The 22,392-nt window shown below is 50.4% G+C and overlaps 1 protein-coding gene across 1 annotated transcript; it reads left to right on the top strand.

Moving 5' to 3' along the window:
* Window positions 1–608: 608 nt before the first annotated feature.
* Window positions 609–9,618, top strand: SCN2B (sodium voltage-gated channel beta subunit 2). The gene is made up of 4 exons (XM_054592336.1): window positions 609–875; window positions 8,019–8,185; window positions 8,486–8,696; window positions 9,419–9,618. Exons 1-4 carry the CDS (start codon window positions 806–808, stop codon window positions 9,616–9,618), a joined length of 648 nt encoding a protein of 215 aa, XP_054448311.1. The 5' UTR covers window positions 609–805.
* Window positions 9,619–22,392: the final 12,774 nt, after the last annotated feature.

Genomic DNA, 22,392 nt, shown 5'->3' with positions numbered 1-22,392 from the left:
CACCTGTAAACACTCTGGTGTGTGTAACAGATAAAAATGTTAACATAGCCACAATATTTTTATCACACCCCCCAAAATTAAGAACTTTTAATTAATATAATACCCAGTCCATGTTTATTTTTTTCCAATTGTCTCAAAAATGTCTTTTTACTGTTGATTTGATTCCCATTAGATTAGAATTAAGATCTCTTAGGTGTTTTTACACTGGCTTGCTTTGACATATTCTTTTTTCAGTGAAAATGCTAGAAAAATGAGGGAGTCCTTACTTCCTGAAAGTCTCCTGACTCACTTCCTGGAACTCTTTCCAAATAATATAAAAACAAGTACCTCCTTTGGGGGTGTTTTTAAATGACAAGAAGATACCCTCACCTTTACAGAAGACTTGAAATAAATGGGTTCCTCTAACGCTTTCAAAAAACAACCATGATCCCAGTTAAGAAGAAAGACAGAATTTGCTTTAGTTTTTGTTTTAGAGGGTAAAAATTTCTGGGCATCCTTCTTTTCGGAAAGATTTTTTATGCCCTCCCACCTGCTTTTTGAAATCCAACAACCACAAAATTTACTCCACCCCCCCCCCCGCCCCCCCCTTTCTTTCTCTCTCCCTTACACACTCCCTCTTTCTTTTAAGCAGCAACATACAGGCCGGCCATATTAGAGAGATGGAAATAAAGCTTCCTTAATGTTGTATGTGTCTTTGAAGTACACCTGTGCATTTCTTTTTAGCACCTAACAGTTCCTCCCTTGTAGCCCTCGTCCCCTCACATCACACTCTCCCATATACTGACTAACATCTCAGTCTCTGAAAATGCACAAAGATGCCTGGCTACCTCGCCCTGCTTTCAGCCTCACAGGGCTCAGTCTCTTTCTCTCTTTGGGTAAGTTACACTGCGCATCTGCATGCTTCTGAGGGTCCAGAAGGGCAGCCGCGACTAGAAGAGGATGGGGGCAGGGGCAGGAAAGAAGACGTGGCTGGAGCTTCTCTTTGGTGTCCTTGGGAAGAAAGCTGCCGGAACTGGGGAGACGATGGTGGGGACTGTATGACGCGGGGACTGCTTGGTCACAGAAATGCTCAGTGTGGCTTGGGGATGACAGTTGTCAAGGGAGCCGATTTTTGTTTAGATTGCCTTGAAGTGGACCTCTGTGTGTGTGTTGGGGGTGGGGGAAGCGAGCAGGTAGATCCATCCACAGAGGCTCTTTATGGATTTTTAAAAAATTTTTAAAATGGGCTGCAAGTGTGGGGTCCTGAGACTTAATGCTCCTTTAAGGGGCTTCTTTTGTGAACCTTAATCCTTGGAATCTGGTGGAAATATGATACTAGGAGACACTGTGTGGGGTAGTTGGGGGCAGAAAGTTGACTCTGGGCCTGGCTTCCTGGAAACCTGTATCACTGATTTTTTGAAATGTGTTGGGGAGTGGGTGGGAGGCTTGAAGAATTATCTCTGGATTGTGAGGAGATTTACTGTCGCAGGCACTGATGCAGAAGTCACCTCTGGCTTGGGTCTCAGGGAGTGGGGGAAGGGTCAGATGAGGGGATCAGGAAAGAAAAGGAAACCATGGGCCAGTGAGCTGTGGCCCTTTAAGACCATGTCTCAGAAATGTCCAGCCCAGCCTTGCCTTGCAGACTGCCCTGTCAAGTGATCCAAATGTTAATTTCGTATTTGACCATTCATGGGGATTTTTGGTGGATAGATGGGCTGGAGAGTTATTTGCAAGATTGCTTTATTGCTGGTTTCATTCTTGCTCCTGAACTTACTCCTTGTTGATGTAGCAGTTGACAGTACGGCCCGAGGATTGTCAGTAGGAATATTCCCCATCAAAAAGCCTGTCTTCTCTGGTGTGCCACGCTGCACTATTTGGTAGGAGTGCTAAACAGGCAGTGCAGAGGCCCTGGGCTCCTGCATGATAAGCTGGATTAGCTTTGCTGGGTTACTGGACCTCTTAACGACAGAGCAGGAATATGTGGCAGAACAGAAGAGCGTGAACCTAGGAGTCTGATCTGTGTTGAAAGCCACCTGTGTCATTTGTTTCATATCCATAGACAAGTTACTCAACCTCTCTGAGCTTCAGTTCTTTCATGGATGAACTGGAGAATATCTATTGCCTGGGTTTCTGTGAGTCTGGCATGTAAGTCGGTCAGGTGTTCAACAATAGGCAGTAACCTTAATGAATGTATTTCACGTGCCCAAGCACTGTACACCTTGTTTTGTCTTCACGGTAGTCAGTAATTGTATGTGGTAGATACTGTTAATTATCCTCATGTTACAGGTGAGGATACAGGTACAGAAAACTTAAGTAACTTGCCCAATAAGGTCACATTACGAGTTTAAGGTGAGCTGAAATTTGAATGCCTGTTTGTCTGACTTCAGCATGTTCTTAACTGTTGAACTCTACTGCTCCCAATGTTTCAGGAATGTTACTGCTAGATTAACCTAATTCATCACAGAATCTCAATTACACACAAAAAGTGGGGGATGCAGGACAGGTGACCTCCATCTGGAGTTAGGGAGAGCTTCCTGCGGGAGGGAGACAGTCCTGTGAGAGCCTTATTTAAGTGAAGGGGCTCAGTAACCAGGATAGGGCTTAGGGAAAGATGGATTCTGGGGTGAGAAGGTTAGCACATGGGGGCTGTGATGTGGTGAAAGGAAGCTAAAGCCTCTGCAAACCAGGCTGGGGAGAGGATGCAAGAAGGGAGACACTGAACATGAATTGATTGGCGCTGTGGTGAGGCTCACCCTGGTACACCCGAGCTGAGGGCTGAGGTGGACAATGGAACTTTGGGGGTTGTAGTAGCATCAGTCCTCAAGATGGAGGGACACTACAAGTGACAAGGGAGGAAACTGTCTGGGCCTGAGTTGGCAAGGATGACCAGACAGCTGGCAAAGGGGAAAAGCTGGGCAATCTGCTGTACATGAAACAAAAGCATGGGAGACTAGTTTTTAGCTAGAAAGTCCAAATGATTGGGCTTCCCCAGAGTTTTTCTCAAAACCATTGGCCTTCTGGTCACTAGCCTGGTTACCAAAGTCTGGGTTTTATTGGGCAAGGCCTAGAAATAGAGTCTGGCCCTCACTCAGTCCCACTGAACATATCTACTGCTGGGACCCAGATGTGGCGGGATGGGGGGCAATGCCTTTCCTTCATTCTACAGACTTCTCTTGAGTGTCACATACTGTTCTGGGTCTAAGGGATACCAAGATGCATAAGAATCAGTTCCCCAGAGCCTCAGGAGGGATGCAGGCACATAAACAACTGCAACACAGTATCGAATATGCTGTGATAACAATAATAATAATGATGATGATAATAGTAGCAGCCAACCTTTGTCCTGGACTGACTATGTGCCAGGCACTGCTGTGAACTTTATACACTAGTAAGTTATTTAATCCTCACAACAGCCCACAAGTGGAGGTCCTTTTATTGTCCCCCATTTCATAGGTGAGGAAGCTGCAGCGCTGAGAGGTTAAGTATGTTGCCTAAGATCAGGTCAGGGCACTAAGGGCCCCTGTCTAGGCCACTATGTCATTCTGACTCCGAGCCGTGTGGAATTGGAAGAACAGGGCTGGGGAAAGGGCACAGGCACTGGGAGGCTGTTAGGCGATACCTTACAAGCTGGCGTCTGCAGTATAAGTGGGAAGACCCCAGGTGCAGAAGGGTGAACTAGCTTCCCAACTTGAGGCAAAAACATGTGTTACATTGTGAAAGAAGGAACAGTGAGAGAAAGTAGTGTTTTTAGGAAAGTAAGAACTCTGGGGTAAGAAGGGGAGGAAGCACAGAGGGTTGGAAGCTGGCAGGACAGGACACGAGCATGGAGGCTGGTCCCAGAGTGCAAAGGGCTCGGAAGCCACGTGCAGGAGCCTGGACTTGATCCTGAGAGCAACAGGAAGCCAGTGGATGTTTGGGGTGAATTGCTGTCAGGGCTGCGCGGGAATGGGGGTGAGTCTGAATGATAAGGCAGGGCAGGAGGCAGGAGCTGGGCTTCACAGTCACCCGTGAAGCGGGGGCTACCCCAGGAGGCAGTGTGGACCGGAAGATCATAGAGATAACTTCTCTGCTTAGACCTCTCTCTCTCTTTTTTAACCAAAAAGAAAATAAACCTACCTCATAGTTTGCCACAGGCTTGGAAAGAAGAGTGAAGAGAATTGACTTCTAGTCTCTGCAGGAGATAGTGTTTGGCAGGAGATGAGGACATTTTGTGATTACTACAAGATGGGCCAGTGAAAACAGTAGATGGCATGGTGCCTAAGGGGCCCGATGCACCTTGGAGAAAATGGGGAGGCCTGGCACTAGGGAGGTTTTGGAACTAAGATCAAAAGCTACATCCTTACTGCACCTCTGTTGATCATCACTTCTTTTCTGTGAGTTGGAAACGAAGAGACCCAGGTCCCAGGTCTGATCCCAGACAAACAGCCAGGAAGACTAAGGGCTCCCTGGTATGGAAGTTCCTTTAAATAGAATGATTCCCTTCTGGCAAACCTGCCCAGTGATGGTGGCTGGACCTACTGTGTAGACGGCAGGAGATCTGGTCCTTGGGAAACCTTGAAAAACAATCACACCCCCACCCAGCCTCAATCCTGCAACCTTCTCTCCAGAGCCTGGCATCTGTGTTCAAATCTAACTTTGCCACTTACTGGCTTGGGATACTCATTTAACTGCTTCGTGCTTAATTTCCTCATTGCGAAGGTGGGGGTGTAGTAGTAGTGTACCGTGAGTATTAAACAAGGTAGTATCTCCAGAGTGCTTAAACAGTGCCTATAACGCAGCAAGCACCTTGGTATTATTCCATCCTTTGGTAGCCGTAGCTGTGGATTTGATACTTTCCTGAAGCTGCAGAATTCATCAAGCAGTCAAGATTCTGCTTATAGCTCTGACCTTGTTGGGATGGTTTTCTTGTTTTTAATGAGGGCCTGGATGGACGAAAGGCCTAAGGCACCTGGCTTGAGCCTGAGGTCCAGGCGAGGTATTATGGACTAGAAGTCAGAAACCATGGTGCTGGCCCCAGCTTGCCCCATACTCTGTGTGTGTGTCTCTCTCTCAGGGTCTCACTTTCCCTATTGGTAAGACAACAGGGCTAGATCCCCAATTCCTGAGAGTCCCCACTCTGGCTTCCTCTGATTTGGTAACTCCCTATTCCTTTACTCAGCAGTTGGGACTTGGTCGTGGACCTCTCTGACCAGTAGAGGGCATGTGTATTCCACCTAGTGCTTCCTGAAGGGCTCCAATGTCCAGGAGGGGGGTGGGGGGGAAGGGGTACCGCGGAGGTTGACCCTGCATTGCACCTCTCTGTCTGTAGTCCCACCTGCCAGCCACAAAAGGCCCCTTGCTCCCCATGTCTCTGACCTCCTATGCGGCAGGGTGCCGTCTTCTTCAATATGAAGGGTGCTGCCTCATGGGGTTCAAGTTCTAATGGAATGATGTTGTGGATTGGGACGGGACAGAGGCCAAGCATGGGTCAGCCAGGTTTACAGCACCTACTTCCTGGAGGCTCCTTTGGTTGGCGGCCCTGGAAGGTAGCGGACCCTTTCAAGGGAAAGTGCTAGAGAAGCAGGGAGTTCTGGGAGATGAGGTAAGCTCAGGACAAGGCCCCGCCAGCCTCCTTCTCTGCAGATTTCTCTGCCTCTGCAGAGTGGGGGCGGTGATGACATTTTCTGCACACCTCCTCCTTGCCTGGAGCTGTACTAGATGCTTTCATAATGATATAAACGTGGAGAGGGGGAACTGGGCTTTGTTCTCCTTGGTGGGTCCACTCTGCCTCTCCAGTTCATACTTCCCTAGTGAGTTTAGTGCACACCTGGGAGACCTGGCCTTGCAGTTGGGCCTGCATGCCTATCCCTCCATACAGGCCAAGGCCTCTTTGCTTTGACCTCTAGGGCCAGCAGTTCAGAGTGTCTCCTATTCATAAGTCCTGCCGACTGGCCTGGCCACTCAGCCTAAGGGCCGGGCTGGGCAGAAGGACTTGGTATCCCCGCTTCCAGACTGCAGCGGGGTGGGGCCCTGCAGCTTTGCACAACAGGACAGTTTGAAAATGGAGTCCTGAAGGGGCCATGCTCTAAGGTGCCCTCTGCCAGGGGGCTGCCCTAGAACCCTTCCTGTCTAGGTGAGCAGGCCTTGAAGAGAATTTAGGATGAGTGCTCCCAAATGCTGAGGACTCACTGTCAGGCAGACTGTGCACTGTACTTTATATATTTTATCTTATTTAATTATTATAACAGTGCTGGGAGGTAGAGTCATCAGCTGTGTTCTACAGAGGAGGGGACTGAGTTTTAGAGGGTGAAGGATCTTGCCCCTGGTCTCTTAATTGATTGAAGGCAGAGCAGAGATTGAACCCACATCTAATCAGATCTTTATGTCTATGCTATTCCTGTAAAGACATGAGCAGCTCTTGCCTAGAGCTTCCTAGTTGCCCCTGTTCCCAGTCCCTAGTGGTTTCCTGTATCACTCCAAGAAATTGGATCCTGAGTCCGTGTTCTGGCCCACAGACCCTGAACTTGGTCCCTGCCTGACCCTGGGACCTCAGGTCTCACCATTTGCCCTCCTGAACACTCTATTCCTTGTGCCTCAGACACACGAAGCTCAATCCAGCCACTGGGACTTTCCTCTTGATGTTCTGCTGCTTTGGAACTTGATCCCTTTAAAATTTCAAGTGGCTCACTCCCTCACTTTAGTCAGGGGACGCCTGCATGTCACCTGCTCAGAGCAGCCTTCCCTCACTTCTGATATAAAACACCTCATTACCTCGCTTAATTTCTTACAACCCATGTCATGTCACATTATTCTTTTCTTTCCTTGTTAATTTCTGTCCTCTCCCTAGAATACAGGCTCCATGTTGCAGCAACTCTGCCTGTCTGGTTCACAACAATATCCCCCAGGGCCTAGACTGAGAACATAGTAGGTAGTTTATAAATATTTGGTAAATGAGTGAATGAATGATTGATGCTGAACATTACTGTTTGTTCTCTATAAGTAAATTAATCTTTTGGCATGAGGCTTTGACATTATTGGCAGAGAATCTTAGAATTAAGGCCAGCATTAGGGTAAAGCAAGTAAGGTGACTGGATGCAAAATGGAGCGAGGTATTGCATGACTTTGAGAGTGGGTACCCCCTTAACGTTTGTGCTGCAGGCTTTCTGTTCCATGGAGGGCGCTGCAGCTTTGGCTTACTGCCTCACCCGAGACTCTGCTCTGCTTAGAATGCCAGAGAGGGACAGGCCTTTCTCAGTCCCATAACCAGGTCTCCTGAACTGAGTCTTGGTGGAATTCCACAGAAATCTTCTGTTCCCACCCTGTTACCCTTTCAGCCCGACCAGGTGTCTTGCTGTAGCGTTTCCAGGCCTGACACCTCCAACGGGACTCTTGTCCTTGTAGACTCACCTGGTCCCTTGGAACTGCATCTCTTGTTCTGGGGCACCTCTTCCCTCCCACTGCTTGTTTGCCCTCATCCCTGCCTGCTGGAAACATGGGGATGGTAAAGGAGCTGCGCTGGCCACTGCTCTGGCCTTGGGGCATAGAGTGTGGGCCCTGTGAATCTCCATTTGTCCTCGTGCTCAATGCTGCCTGCTCCATCAAGGACACTCCTCCTTCACCTGGAAGGACTTTGGCTCAGCAGAGATGGTTGGGAGTGATGGAGAAGATGGGGGAAACTGAGACCAGCTCAGTGGAAATTTTTTCCCACCGTCTTCAGCTAGCAGGCAGCAATGGCAGGACTGGAGCAGGATGGCCAGGGGGAGTTGCTGCCCGATAATGGTCCAAGAAAAGGCTTGGGGCCAGTTGTCTGTACCTGGCTTGACAGGTGATTTGGCTTCTCTCTACCCCAGCCTTGTTCTGCTTCCCATTTTTACCCCCAGGGCCACATCAGTTACCCCTTATGAACTTTGCCCACCCCACCCTGCCCCCTGGCCAATTTCAGCCATACAAGACTCAGCCCCTAGCCATAGTTCTGCTCCACTTCTCACCAGACACAGCAGGCTTGTCCTTCCCTGTTCCTATTAGCCAGAAGACTCACCAGCTTGTGGCTTTGTCTGCAGTGCCACCAGGACGGAGCATGGAAGTCACAGTACCTACTACCCTCAATGTGCTCAATGGCTCTGATGCTCGCCTGGCCTGCACCTTCAACTCCTGCTACACAGTGAACCACAAACAGTTCTCCTTGAACTGGACTTACCAGGAGTGTAGTAACTGCTCTGAGGAGATGGTGAGTCTTGGGATGAAGGTGGGGTTAGGGAAGGAGGCAGGAGCCCCTGGAGCATGAGGCCCACCTTTCCTGCCACCTGCCCCCATGCTGGACCAGGACCCTGTAGAGGTGGGCTGTTTGCTCCGGAGGGCTTTGGCAGAAAGGGTGTTGTCATGCCCGGGCGGCCCTGGGAGGGGCGGTGGAGGTCTAGAGGTAACTATCTGTCTTCTGGGTAAAGAACGCACAGGAGGATGGGCATCCCACTCTCCTTGCAGTTCCTTGCTCATCCAGTCCCCCATCTTGTCCCTTGCCCACCTCCAGTTCCTTCAGTTCCGCATGAAGATCATTAACCTGAAGTTGGAGCGGTTCCGAGACCGCGTGGAGTTTTCGGGGAACCCCAGCAAATACGACGTGTCAGTGACGCTGAAAAACGTGCGGATCGAGGACGAAGGCCTGTATAACTGCTACATCATGAACCCGCCCGACCGCCACCGTGGCCATGGCAGGATCCACCTGCAGGTCCTCATGGAAGGTGAGGGGCAAGCAGGCAGAGGGCCACAGGGCTGCAGTGGGGACCCCTCACCACTCCTGGCCAGTGACCGTCCACAACTGCTCTCTAGTGGTATTAGCTCAGAGCTCCTTGGGGGAGGCTGTGTCCTCCTGAGCAGAGGGATCGACAGCTTGTGTTGAGTACAGAGCATCTGTTTTCTTTCTTCCAGACTTTAAGGATGTGGGACGTGGCAACATGTCTCAGAGGGTCCTTGTAATGCTATGAATCACAATCATGATCTTAGGAATCATTATAGCAGCATTCATATTTATTGGGTGCTTACTATGCTCAGTTATAGGACTAAACTTTCTATACGCATTATGTTATTTCATCCTCATAAAACCCTGTGAGGGAGATACTGTTATTTTACAAATGAGGAAACTGAGGTTTAGAGAGGATGTTATCTAAGATCACACAATTAATAAGTAACACAATCAGGACTCAATTTTGGGTCTATTTGATCTCAAAATCCATGTTCTTAAATACTGTGTTATATTGCCCTCCCCTGGGGCTTTTAGGCACCCTGGGATTTTGGGGTGGGGGACTTAGAGGTAAATAGTCTGGGTTGATTTTTGCCTGAAGTGCTTTCCATGGAGAAGGGTATATTTAGGAGCACCCCACACATACTACAGGAGCAGGGGCCAATGGGCAGGCTCCCTTTTCCAGCCCTGGGTTCAGTGGGTCTGTTTCTTTTCCCTCTCCAGAGCCCCCTGAGCGGGATTCCACAGTGGCAGTGATCGTGGGAGCCTCTGTGGGGGGATTCCTGGCTGTGGTCATCTTGGTGCTGATGATAGTGAAGTGCGTGAGGAGGAAAAAAGAGCAGAAACTGAGCACGGATGACCTGAAGACAGAGGAGGAGGGCAAGACAGACGGTGAGGGCAATGCCGACGGGGGCGCCAAGTAACAGGCGGCTGGTCCTGCATCCTTCTCGTGCCCTGTTTTCCTCCCTGTGGCCCCCCTCGTGCCCTGTCTTTCTCCCACTCCACCTTGTACAGTGTGCCCTTGCCTGCCCTCTCTGGTGTGCTTCTCTGGAACCAGGGTCCCAGGGCCAACCTTGCGCCTCCTGAACCCTTCACTTCGTATCCCTGACCCTGCACCAAGAGTAACCCACCTCTCTTTAATTTGAGAAACCTGCCATGGTGTATGGCATGTGTGGGCCCTGACGGAGGGAGAAGTGGGTTCAAAGCTGCCGGTCCCTGAGAGAAGGCAGGAGGCATGTGCGAGGGGCCCAGGGAGAAGGGGCCCAGGGTGGGAAGTGGCGGAGGAGAGGGTCATCTGTCCATCCTGCTTAGTGCATGGACGCATCTGGTAGCAGCTTCAGAAGGGACCCGTGGGAGGGACATTGCTCTACTCCCAGTCCAGGGCAGACTTGTCAGGCTGGGGGTAGCGAGGGGTTCCTTTAACTTGAGGGTGGGGCTATTAAAGGGACAACTGTCCATTTGCTAATGGAGATGAGCCTTGGTCCAGGGAGCTCTGCCTTCATCTTCTCCACTGATGGTGGTTACCCCAGAAGCCTGAGGCTTTCTGTTGGCTGTTGATGCCTTGGGATTTTTGATGACAGCGGTACTGAAGAGCTGAGCTGGGTCATGGTGGGCTATGCTGTTCCAGGTCATTTTCCACCACAGCTGCCCACCAACAGGAGATAAATTTCCATCAGCTGAGGGACTTCTAGGGTGGGGCTCCATTGTAAAATGAGTTTACTGCAAAACGCCCTCTCTAACAGGATGACTTTCAGCCTGGGCTGGGCGCAACCAAGGTGGAGAAACGAGGAGGGGCCGGAGGCCTTAGGCAGAGAAGTTGATGTGCAGAGAGGGGGCCTCATTCGGAGCTTCTGTTCAGACCTTCCCAGTCTCCCTCAGCAATTTCCATCTGATTTCTGACTAGAGACCAGGGAAAGGAACGCCCTAAAGGAAGCATGAGGGGAGATGCTGCAGCCATGTCACCGCTAGAGCCATATTACACCCTCCCCACCCCAACCACGCCCTTGTGGGAAAGAAAGTAGTGTTTGTGGAGAGCCAACATTCACTGCCATTTTACTCACAATTAAGAGGGAATCTCAAGCGAGGGAGAGAGACAGAGAGGGAAGCTGCTGATGTGAAGAATACTACCTTGGAAGACCCTCAGAGATCAACTAGCCAAATCATACTACAGATGGGGAAACTGAGGTTCAAGCTGACAAAAACTGAGGGCCCTATCATCTTCTTAGACTTCTCAGTCTCCAGTTTGAATGAACAGAGCCAAAGTTGTCCTGGTGGGAGGAGCCTCTGTGGGCTGGTAGGGAGGGAGGTGAGGTGAGGGAGGTGTGCTCATCTCCCAGGAGCGCAGCCTCTCCAGGCTCTGACTGAGGCAGGGATGGAATGGTGGCAGTGAGGACAGAGCCGCTGGCAATGCCCTATCCCCTGCCCCAGGCTGAGCCTCTTCCCAGGTTTCCAGGAGCTCAGGTCCTGCCCAGGCTCAGGGAGCCAGAGCTCAGGGCAGGAATGAGTCTAGGGGAAAGGGGCAGAGATGGGACAGTGACAGTCTCAGGGACAACTCTCTGAATCTGCCAATTAGATGGTCTATTTGGGGAGTGAGCATATGGGAGATTCAGTTTAATTCACTTCCATTTATTGAGCATCTCCTATGTGCCAGGCACTATGTCAGGTGCTGGGGATGCACACAAAGCCATAACAGAGTTGGGAACTGCCAGGCGAGCCCTGCGGGGACCAAGATTAATTTTTTTGGTGCATCTAATTCCATTTGCACAGTCACTACTTCCAGGGCTGGAATTAGAGAAGAAGGAATAGATTGCAGAGTCTGAGCCCTGGGAAGGAAGGAATAGGAAGAAAGGAGGAAGATACAACAGGGAAGAGAGGCCAGGCATAGTGGGGATGGCCAGCCGGCCAGATAGCTCCTGGGTGGGGTGGGTCCGGCCCACCCCAAAATTCTAACTCTTCTGTTCAGTACCTAACTGCCAATCAACACACTGCCAGGGAGGAGGTCAGCTAAGCCACCAGAATGCCCGGGGCAAGCAGACATCGCCCATCTTTCAAGCCAACCAGCTGAGAGGGGAGAGGTTGCCAGCTGAAACCAAGGGTGTCTGTAATACACTTCCATAGTTTGCAGATAGCACTCTTTGGCAACCCCTCAAGTGCCCTCCTCTCCTGGGATGAGTGAGGATCTGTCCTGATGCTGGCTGGGGACCTTTCTTTTTTCAGGACTCATAACATTTAGGGCATTTATTTGTAAGATTCCCTAGGTTTATTCTGAGAACTGCTAACTCTCTGTAAAGTAGCTCAAGACTTCTGCGTTACTTCTCTTCTCTGCCCTGACCCAATGGGGCCAAGGGAGGGCAAGCCCTCTCCCTGGGTCTCAGGGGCCTGAGCAGATAAGGATGGGCCAGGAACAACCTTTGCCCCAGGTGCCCACCCTCATATGCACCTTTTTTCTCAAAGCCTCTTAGAATCTCCTCCAGAAGTCTCATAGAGCTGCCTCCCCCAGGGCGATAAGGTTGGGAACAAAATAAGACTTTTGTGAAGAGAGGTGGGAAAGCGTGAGATGTTTGCACAGCTGCCAGCTCTCTACCTTGCTTTCTAGTTTGTACCAGCAAGCTGTTTCTTTTTCTGCGCTGTGGGGTTCAAGCCCTACTCTGGCTGCATGCTCTGATTAGTGCCCTCTGCTGGGTCCAGTCTGCTGTTTTTTTCTCAACAGCCCACCTCTCCTGCTCTCTCAGAACCTCCTAGTTGTCTATTCTTTCTAATCAAGGGCCATTGTAAAGAGAGGTGAGCTGGCCAACCCATGGAATTTAGCTTTTAAGAACAAAGCACAATTATTCAGGACTGAAATGCCTTGAGGTGCCTTGGAACTGGCTTTGGAAATTTCTGCCCCCTACATATGGACTAATCACACTTATTCCCAATTAATACAAATGGAAAGCTGATTGGATCCACATTCTTCCCTGTGAATCTCCTTGGGGAGGATGGGCTGGTAAGTATTTACAAAGTCAGGTTAAGCAGATGGACAATTGAAAATACTGGCCAGGTCCAAAGGATAGTTGCAGGCCATGGGGATGGCTTGGTGCAGTTGGAATGGATGATGAATCAAGAAATTTTCCTTCCTACTTATGTCTTAAGGATAGACAGCCTGTGTCTCTTGCTGTGCCTCTTGCTGATGTCTTCCTTTATTAAAGCTTGCTGATGTACTTGTACACAGTCTATATATATATATATATATATATATATGTATAGGTATATTATATATACAAATATAAAACATCTCACTACACTCACTCCAAAAGATACATTGGGGAGGGAAACAATCATTTCTCAATGTTTTGAGTTGATTCACCAAAGTCAAATTGTGGAATGTTTTTATCGCTCTTTGTGCACTTGGAGGGGAAAACTCAACTACTTATGTACTCTCAAGGTTTTATGCACTATAGGGTGGTTGGAAAAGGTGATGGGAGAGAAACTTAAACAGTACCCTGTGGCCCACCTGCTGTGATGTGTCTGCTTTTTTGGAGCAGACTGAGTTTCTTTTGCAGTTTGTGTTCTCGATTGGATCTATTGCTTTAATAAACAGATTATCTTCCCTGAACTTTCCTTGAGTGTGGCTTTTTTCAGGGTGCAGAATGGGGTAAGTTGAGGTTTTGCCAGGATCCTGACAGGGACCCTTGCAGCTCCTTTCCTGGTAAAACTGTTACTACTGCCAGATCCCCCCCAAGGATGAGGTTCTAGTCCACTCTTGTTGACATGTTCCATCTCTTCTGCTTTGCCTTCCCAGAGTCCTGGAAGACTCCCAGAATCACTCTGGGGACAGGGTAGCTGAAAAGCTACATTTTGGAGGGCTCTTGGTTATTTCTGGGATGATGACAAACTTTTAAGCTTCTTCGGGCTAACTGTTACACTGATGTTGTCTATTCTTTCTGCAAATAGATGAGTCATCCTTCCTGTCCCATTTTTAAGCCATGTCTAACTAGGCAGACATCTTGTTTGCCTGCTTTGGACTTGAGGAAAAATAGATGACAGCTGATCACAGTCTGCCCTTGTGCAACTTCACAGCCAAGGGTGGCTGAGGGAAGAGTCAGGCTGTTCATGTCCCATCTGCATACTGCTCTACCCTGTTTGCGCACCGCTGAACTGGCCCTATGCTCAGGGCCAAAGGCAACCCCTGGCCTAGGGGCTTCACCATTGCAGACACACTTGATCTTTTTCTCTCTTGGTCCCTGTTTTTATAACTTTGTCTTTTGTATTTCTCTCTCTCTCTCTCTCTCTCTCTCTCTCTCTCTCTCTCTCTCACACACACACACACACACACACACACACACACACACACACACACACACACAGAGTCTCACACACCTGCCAGATAAGAAAAGTCTCACCTTTTGAATGACAAGGTAATTCCAAAGTGGTTGATTCCTACATTTTCCCTGGTTTGTCATGTCTGTTTGCTCCCCGGTGACTTATGTCTATGCCACTAACCTTTGCCGGTGGCTAGTGGCCAGGTACATTTTAGAATATTCCAGCAGGATCCTGACACTGATAGTCCTAATGCCTTCAAGGATTACTAGTGCTACCAAGAGAGAAGCCAGACAGGAAGTAGCATCATTACACAGTGATGGTTGGTATTTAGCAGAACCAAAGTTACCTTGGTTTAAAAGGGTGTCTGTCCTCTGGAGCCTTCCAAAAATGGGATGTTGGTGAAAGTGCTTTACTGCTGGACAGTTAGGGAACCTGAACCAGGGGCATAGACTAGCAGCCAAAGGCACTGGGAATTCTTGCTCCTTCCTTCTAGGGTACAGACAGCATCTTTCTCATTCTACGGCTTTTCTCCCAGAACATTTGGGAGGACACTTTGGAGCTGAGCCTGGCCTCTGGGAAGGTTGGATTTGGCTCAGGCATCTCCTCTAAATTAATGTCCTTTGGTTCAGCCTGCTTGGGGCCTGGAGGAATAGTTCTGGCTGCAGAATAAGCTGCCTTGTAGGGGAAAGGCGAGCTCCCACTCTAGGGCTCAGCATTGGTCATCGGATTTCTGTGTCCCCTAATTGAGGTGCAGATGCCTGTGCAAGAGCCTCTCAATTCCCATTGCTCCTTCACTTCCCTCTGGTGCCCCTTGCAGGGCTCAGGAGGAGCCATTGGTCTGCTCACTACCTGTGGTGGAGTAGGAGTCTGTACTCCCAGGCTTTCAGGGTCCCTAGAATAGGCCTTGAGGGAGGGTAAGTAGATTTTATAACATCAAAGATGAGAAAGGTTCCAGGGACTACCTGGCCAAACCTCCTGATTTTCCTAAAGGGGAAACTGAGGATTAGAACAGGAAGTGACTTCCTTAACCCCACAGGATAAGTCAAGGACAAAGACAAACTCGCCCATCAGGTTCCGGATCAGCTGTTCTTTCCACAGCTTACGCCCAGTCTGGGCCTAGCACATAGCTTAGCACACATCAGCCCAAGCTCCTGACTGCCCTTCCCAAGCCTGAATTTAACTAGAAGAGGCTCCCATGCTTCCTGTAGGCTCTGTTTTTAAAGCTGAGTTTCAGAGAGAGAAAGTGATTCTCCCTAAGTCACACAGTTGGCTAATGACAGAACCTAGGCTGGAACCCCTCTCTCTTCCCCAGGTAAAGGCCTTCACCAGGCTGACCTGATGTTCTCAGGCAAGAGGATCTGTCTATTAGCTCCAATTTTCAGCGTCCCACTCCCACACCCAGTAGTGTGACTGGTTTCTACATGGGCCCCTCTTAGGCTCTTTGTTTTTCTCCCCTCTAGCAGGAATGGGGGCAGTAGTATTTAAGAAACTTCAGGTGCGAGGAGGCGAGGGCAGTGCCTGGTGGGATATGAGCTAGGCAGCTGGATGCCTTTTATTGGCATTTTGGGGGCTCCAGAGGTCCATGCTGGCAGGGCTCTGCAGGAAGTCTTCTCAGATGGCTCTAGTCTCTCCTGGCTGCCTGCTACCATGCTAATGTCAGGGCACTAACCATTTTTTTGGGACAGGTCCGGGCACCCAGTGGATAAAAGCTTCAGAAGGCCTTGAGGAAGGAAGCCAGCTAAAAACTACATTCTGGCACCTTAACATAGATTTGGTTTAACATGTAGATTTGGTCGTAAAATAGATTAGCCTAGCCTAGGCTAGGGCCCACTTCCCTGCAGAGCTGTGGAGAGCTTTGGCTAGAAAAAGGAGAAAGACTGGGGATGGAAGGGATAGGAATAGATGAGGTGGGCATGGGAGAGTAGTTATCCTGGGAGTGGGTAGCTTGGAAAAGCAGCTTTTCCTTTTCTCTGGCAATAATGACCTGGAGAGTCCAGGAGGTGCTAGGAGAGGGTGCAAGTGGACGCTGGACACTGAGCTTGGCTACTTGGGATTCCATGGCACAGGCTTTCCCTTAGATCAATGGCAAAGTCACCTTTATCCCAACCACAGCTGCCTCTGCTTCTCAACTGGGACAAATTCCCTGTAAACAAGTGGTACAGGACTAGGAACTGTTTGCCTCAGCAGACTGAGAGTCACTCCTTTGGGAAAATGGGCAAATCAAGAGGGCGTGTTCCACAGGGGCGGGGAGCGGTGAGGGGATGTGCATCCTAGCTGTGGGCCAATACAATGGCTGGGGCTGTAGCCACAGGGGAGGGGGATTAGATGTGTCCCATTTTACCCCAAGGCTAAACATTAGGGCTGGCGGACAGAGACTTATCGGCTGATGTAAGTCAGAGCTGTGCAGAGGGTTGAGTCTCTCTGCAGTAATGAGACCCCCATTCCGGAACGTATTCAAGTGTGGCTTAGGGCTGTTGTCAAGAATATTCAGGTGTCAGGGCATACTTTTAGATGCCTTCTAAATTTACTGACAATGGCTCTCAGCAGTTCTCATTTTAGGATTCAAATAATAGTAGTGGGATTAACTATTGCTTGTTTCAAGATAAATACGACACATGCCCCGTCCCTCTGCCTTCTTTGTGATGTTCCTCCCCAAGCCACCTCTGTACATTTGTACTCCTTAACCCTGTTCATCTTTACCCAATTTATCAATGGTGGGGAAAAGGGAAGGGGCAAGCCCCATTCACAGTGACAAACAGGCAGGGAGAGGGTGGAAATTAGGAGTTACCCCTGGGAAACCTCTTTCCAAAGATCAAGCCAAGTTTAACCTTCATCCTTGGCCCTTCAGCCAGGGCAAAACTTCCCCTGTCCTTAAAGCCAAGACTGTAGATAAAAAGTGACAGTCACCTTTCCTTCTCCTCCTTCCTTTTCCCTTCACCCTCTCAGCTTTGCCCAAGTCTTCTACCTCTTTATCCCTGCCCTGTAGCATGCACACGCCATGTGGGCCCTCCACCGTCACTGATGCTGCTGGGAAGGGCTGTGTCAGGGGTTTATATCCAGCCTGGAAGGGCTTGGGGGGTGTGTGTGGAGGGTGGGGGAGAGTGGGATGAGAGAGATTTGGCTACCAATAAGAATAGCCATCATTTATTGAGTGCCTAGCACTGAGCTAAATATTCTATATATACCAGCTGATTTAATCCTCAGGACAACTTCCCAAATACGCATTCTTTCCTTACTCTTAACAGATATGGAGACAAAGGTTCTGCTGTACTAAGTATGTGTACATACAATGTGACATGGCTAGAAAATAGCAGAGAATTCAAACTCAGGGCGGTGTGACGCCAAAGCTGCCACACCACACCGTGGGAAAGGGCAGTGGACTGGCCTCTTGCAGCCCTCAGGCTCAGGGGAGTGTGGGGAAAGGGTGACTTGGGGCTAACCTCCAAAATGACTGTGGACAACATGGTAAAGGTGATGGTATTTGGAAGTAGAGGCAAAGCCTTCTCAGTGGGCACCTGATATTCTCCCCTGGCTCTTGACCCCACAGCTCTATGCAAACAGCTCTGATCTCTGCTGGCCACCTTCTTCTCCCTTGGCTTCTGAAAGCCTGTAAAAACCTCTTCTTCACCTGCTGGCCTATTGTGTCCCTGTCCCTACCCCTCCTCCTTAGCCTGTGTCACACTTCAACTTCTCCAAGTTGCCCTTCACTCCAGGGAGATGCTCCTCTGCTCCCACAGTTCCTCCCTTTTTCTCAGCTTCTCCATCTCTCCCCAGCCTTCTTCCCCTGCCACATCTCCACTCCTACCCCAGATACTCCCTCTCTCCTCACTTTGCAAGATCCACCGCTCCTGCACTGAAATGTGCAGAGGATGGGGCCAGAGCATTCAGGGAGTCTGCCTGGCACTGCATACCGTTGTGCACTCCTCTCAGTGCCCAGTTCAGGGACAGGACTTGGTCTTCGGTTCCAGGAGGACATCTCCATTCAGCTGACAAGGCGGTCCCCTGGGCAGCCAGGCTGAAGCCTCCCAATGCCTCTAGCCCTCAGCCCTCCTGAGCCGCCATTGTCCCTTCATGGGAGAGCAGGGGGCATGGTAACCTATGTTGCAGAGCTGTGTTAAACACATCTCTGGGGTACTGGGTAGGATGGCTAAGACCCTGCCCTGGGACTTCCCATTCCATCCCAGTGCGGCCCAGAACAAAGAGATGCCCATGACTCACCCCACCTCTGAGCTGCGGTGGGGAAGCAGGTGCCTGCTCCTGAAGGTTGGCATACACTCCTCTCCAGCTTGGGACTATCCAGCCAATATCTCCCTGGTCAGGATATTTCAGCTCCATCCTCCCTTTGCCTTCTAGTGAGTTCATCTCTCTGGGCCTCCCCACCCCCCTTTGCCCAAAAGGATGTTTGGACACAATGAGGCAGAAAACAGAAAAAGAGGAAGAGATGGAGGCAGTAGCTGCCTACCTACCTGTGCCCAGAACCCTTAGAAAGTGGAAATGGGTGAGGAGGGTTCGGGGGAAGGGCTTCTCTTTACTCTAGCTTGCTGATTTGAGGTGGGCTGGGGAGCAGTAGGCAAGTGGCCATTACCAGTTCCATGCTGGACTGCTAAGCCACACACCGGCTGGCTGGTTCGGTGCATGCTGTCCTGTTAACCCCCTTGGCACCCGCCAAACTTCAGTAGATACAGAGACTGTGGCTGAGGATAAGCAGGCACTCTGAGCTGGAGGGGAAAACTGGTGAGTAGGGATGGGCAGGGAATAGGCTTAGGTGCACTGGAAGGAGGCTCCCAAAAGTTTTCCATGTGGTATCCAGCAGCCCCAAATTAAAAGGCAGAAGGATTTGGGGGCATTTAACTTCAGGTTAATGCACACAGAGAATTTTCAGTTCCTGCAGTCCCACTGTCCTGAGGTTGGGCCCTGCTTATAACCAGAGGGTTGCTCAGGAAAGGTGGAAAAGGGAAGCAGCTCCAGGTGTTTATGGAGGCTGGCTGGTGGAACAGGAGCTGGGAGGTGGGGGTGCAGGGGCTGCCTGCAGAGACTGTGTTCTCTGCCTCTAAGAGCCCAGTCAGGCTGTTACTGCAAATGCCCTGGTGCAAGCCAGGAGCTGCTAGGGCTTATGTGGGAAGAGGGGGTGAGGCGGGCATCAGGCAAGGACAATAGGGGAGCCAGAGGGGAGGAGGCTCCCTGTCAGACTCTTGTTACTTAGGAGGAACTCCTCTCAAAATAGCTCAGGAAACCTCATCAGAGCTCTCCCTTTCCCTCCCTCCCCTTCTGGGGGCTTGGCTGGCTTTCTGGGAACTGCCAGGAGACGGAAGCTTTTATCTCCCCACCATGGTAGAAGTGGGGACTGTCCTGTGGGTGAGTCTGTGTAAGAGCATCTCTCAGAGGCCAAGAGCTGGAGCTCTGCTCCCATTACTGCTGGTCCCACTTCCCTGCCACACACTGATCTCCCCCATACCTGTTCTCCCTCCAGGCTCCGATCCAGCTCCCTGGAGGGCAGGAACTGAGGGCATCACCTGGTCTCAGGACTGTTGGACTAAAAGCAACCAAGAACCTACATAACCTTCCTCCCCCAAGAAAAATAATCTCCTTCCCCTTAAATCTAGGCCCTATCTCCTCCAGCCTGAGCTTCCTGACAGCTCCTTGGCATAGACTCATCCCTCTCTGCATCCTTGAAAATTTGCTCCCCCAGGGTACGGCTAAGCCAGTTCCTCTAAGATCAGAGTGTGTGTTATCCCATGACCAAGGATCAAGATTGTCAGGGTGCAGCTGAGGGCTGTATCCAAGCCACCATCCCCACCATCGAGGGACTTTCAGTAGAAGGAGGGAAAGGGATCAAGGTGCCCAAGCAATTTTTCCCACCCAGAGCCTGGGGGCTCCTGAGGGGGGTAAATCAGCCAGGGCTCCTCAAAGAGACAGTTTTCAAAAGTCAGGAGAGAAGGAACTCACCTTTTGTTGCTCCTCCCCTGGCACCCTCTTCCCTGGGACCCTCAGGAGGATCCTCCAAGCTTGACTAATGGACTAGTGTTTTGAGAATTTTTGAGGAAAGTGCTCTATAAATGTAAAAATCCTCCTGCTGCTCATGCATTTCTCAAGCATTTCCCAAGCTGCAGAGCCCTCCTGGTGTTCTTTAGAGGAGAGCTGGGCGTTTGGAGGTGCAAAGCAGATAACAGGAGAGGTTCTAAGCCTGGCTTTAAGAGTCGCTTTCTCCGTGACCTTGAGCCACACATTTGACTACTCTGGGCCTGTTTCTTCATCTGTGAAGTGTGTGAGTTTTCCAAGGACCTGCCTGGCTCTAAGAGTTGGTGAACAGTGAGGCAGCAAGGAAGGTAGAAGTCACTGAGGGAATTGGCACCTTTTTCTGTCACCAGGATCTAAAGATATCCAGGGAGCTCTGTCCCCTCCCCTCCTCCTCCTCAGGACAGGGGTCACTTTCCTTCCCTTTTGGCTCACCTCCTGTCTCACCTCAGCCTCCTGATCCGAGAAATATGACCCCTGCTGTAAAAATAAAGTGGGCAGCGTAAAAATAAAGTATGCCTTGGCCTGTTGATCTAGTGTCAGGAACTGCCCAGGAGAGGACAGAGTGAATGTGCAAACCTGGAGGTGGAAAGAGACTTAGCCTTTTGGGACCACAGACCTCGTTGAGAATAGTAAGAGCTAAATTGTACTATAGACTTACCCTATGCCTAGCACTCTGCTAAGCACTTCTACATGCAATAATATCTCAGTCAGTCTTCATAGCCAGGTCCACTTCTGAATTTTGCAAGACCAAGGGCAAGTGTACAAATGGAAATTACATATATGTCTAAATATAAGTTATAAATTAAGATAAGAAAGTGTTAAATTTTACCTATTATCCCCTCTCCCTTTGATTAATTTTTCTTGGTCTGAATTTTAAGACTAGGTCCCCAAACCATCACTTGGTCCACTCTTGTCTGGCCCCCTGAGGAACAGGTGCTCTCATGCATGCCTTCTAACGCTTCACCTCTGCCCGCATGCCACTTTCCCTCTAGTTCCAACCCCCTGCAAACAGCTGCCCTTTGCCGGTGAGTGCACATCTGCATGGCTGGCTCCTGACAGGACGGCCTGGAAGAGGAGGTGCGTGAATCACCATCCGTCCTGTCCCACAAACTCCTTTTCCAGTGAGGAGGAGTCTGGCCAGAGGAGGGCCAGAACAAGGCCCTCTAAACTCAGGAGCCCTGGGCTGAGGCCCCCGTTGCTCAGATCTAAGGGTGCCATTGCTCTTAATGATCCCAGGAGGTAAATATCATTCCTTTCACTATTTACAGATGAGCTTCTGCAGAAGTTGCGTAAGTTGTTCAAGGTCATAGCATAATAAATGCTGGAGCTAGAATTTGACTCTCCAGTGCTAGACTCTAGGGCCACTGTACTGTCACAGCTATACAGAAGAAAGGCAGTGAGTTTCACTCCAGGAAAAACACAAATGCACATGCAGCATTTCCCATACAAGCTCAAGGAGTCTCTATGAAGCCCACCAGGGACCCCAGATTAAGAAGGTGGGTGGTGGGGAGCTGTTGGAGGTGGAGGAGGGGCTATAGCAGGGGTCAGATCATGAAGTGGGAGCTGGTTTTCAAGTTTGAACCAGTTTCCATACATGAAAAAGAACAGATAACTCAGGAAGTCAGACAGGATCTGTGGTAGAGGGAGGAAGTTTAAGGCTGTTGGGAAGGGCAGGGGCGGAGCCCCTCAGACATTAGCTACCAAACTATTCTCCAAAGCACTCCTCATTTTTAATTCAAGACTGTTTGGAAAAAAGGATTGCATGTTGGCAGTCTGACCTCAGCCCTCTGACCTGGCTGACCCCCAAGCCGGGAACCTGAAACCGAGGGAGGCTTCCCGGGTTCTGAAGGAGACCTAAGAAACTCCTGGAGAAGGGTGAAAGGGCAGACCTGATTCCCTAACTGGAGCATCACAATTTCCCCGGAGTCTCTGGAGAAATGCGAGTGACTGGGTGCGGTGGGCCCGGGCAGAGTGCAGTTGGAAGCTCTGCTGCTGGAGCCGGGCACGCACTGTTCCGCCCGGCCGCGGAGGTCAAGACCACACACGCCCACCGGCTGCGGCAGTGTCAGACGCGGACATCCGAGCGTTCCCTTCGCGACCCTGGGAGGCAAGCCACTACCCTACCCGTGTTCCCCAAACCACGACAACCCAGCCTTCCAACACCGGAAAAGCTCCACCTCTACTTCCCCCAAACTATCCTAATTGGCAGCTCAGCGCTGGGAAGATGCAGGCAGCTGCCGGCGCCTCTGCAGTGCAAAGCCGCAGCAACGCAGCCGGAGCTGGAGACGGCGTGGGGGGCCTGACCTGCTCCCCGGGCTCGCGGAGCACGAGGCGGGCGCCCTGGGCTCCGCGGCGGCCACCTCCCTCCTGCGGCTGGA

Source organism: Pteronotus mesoamericanus, unplaced genomic scaffold, assembly GCF_021234165.1.
Source record: "Pteronotus mesoamericanus isolate MK-2021 breed Mesoamerican mustached bat unplaced genomic scaffold, CSHL_Meso_final scaffold_36, whole genome shotgun sequence".
NCBI lineage: Eukaryota > Metazoa > Chordata > Mammalia > Chiroptera > Mormoopidae > Pteronotus > Pteronotus mesoamericanus.
The sequence above is the reverse complement of the archived record's forward strand: the minus strand, read 5'-3'. Positions and strand labels throughout refer to the sequence as shown.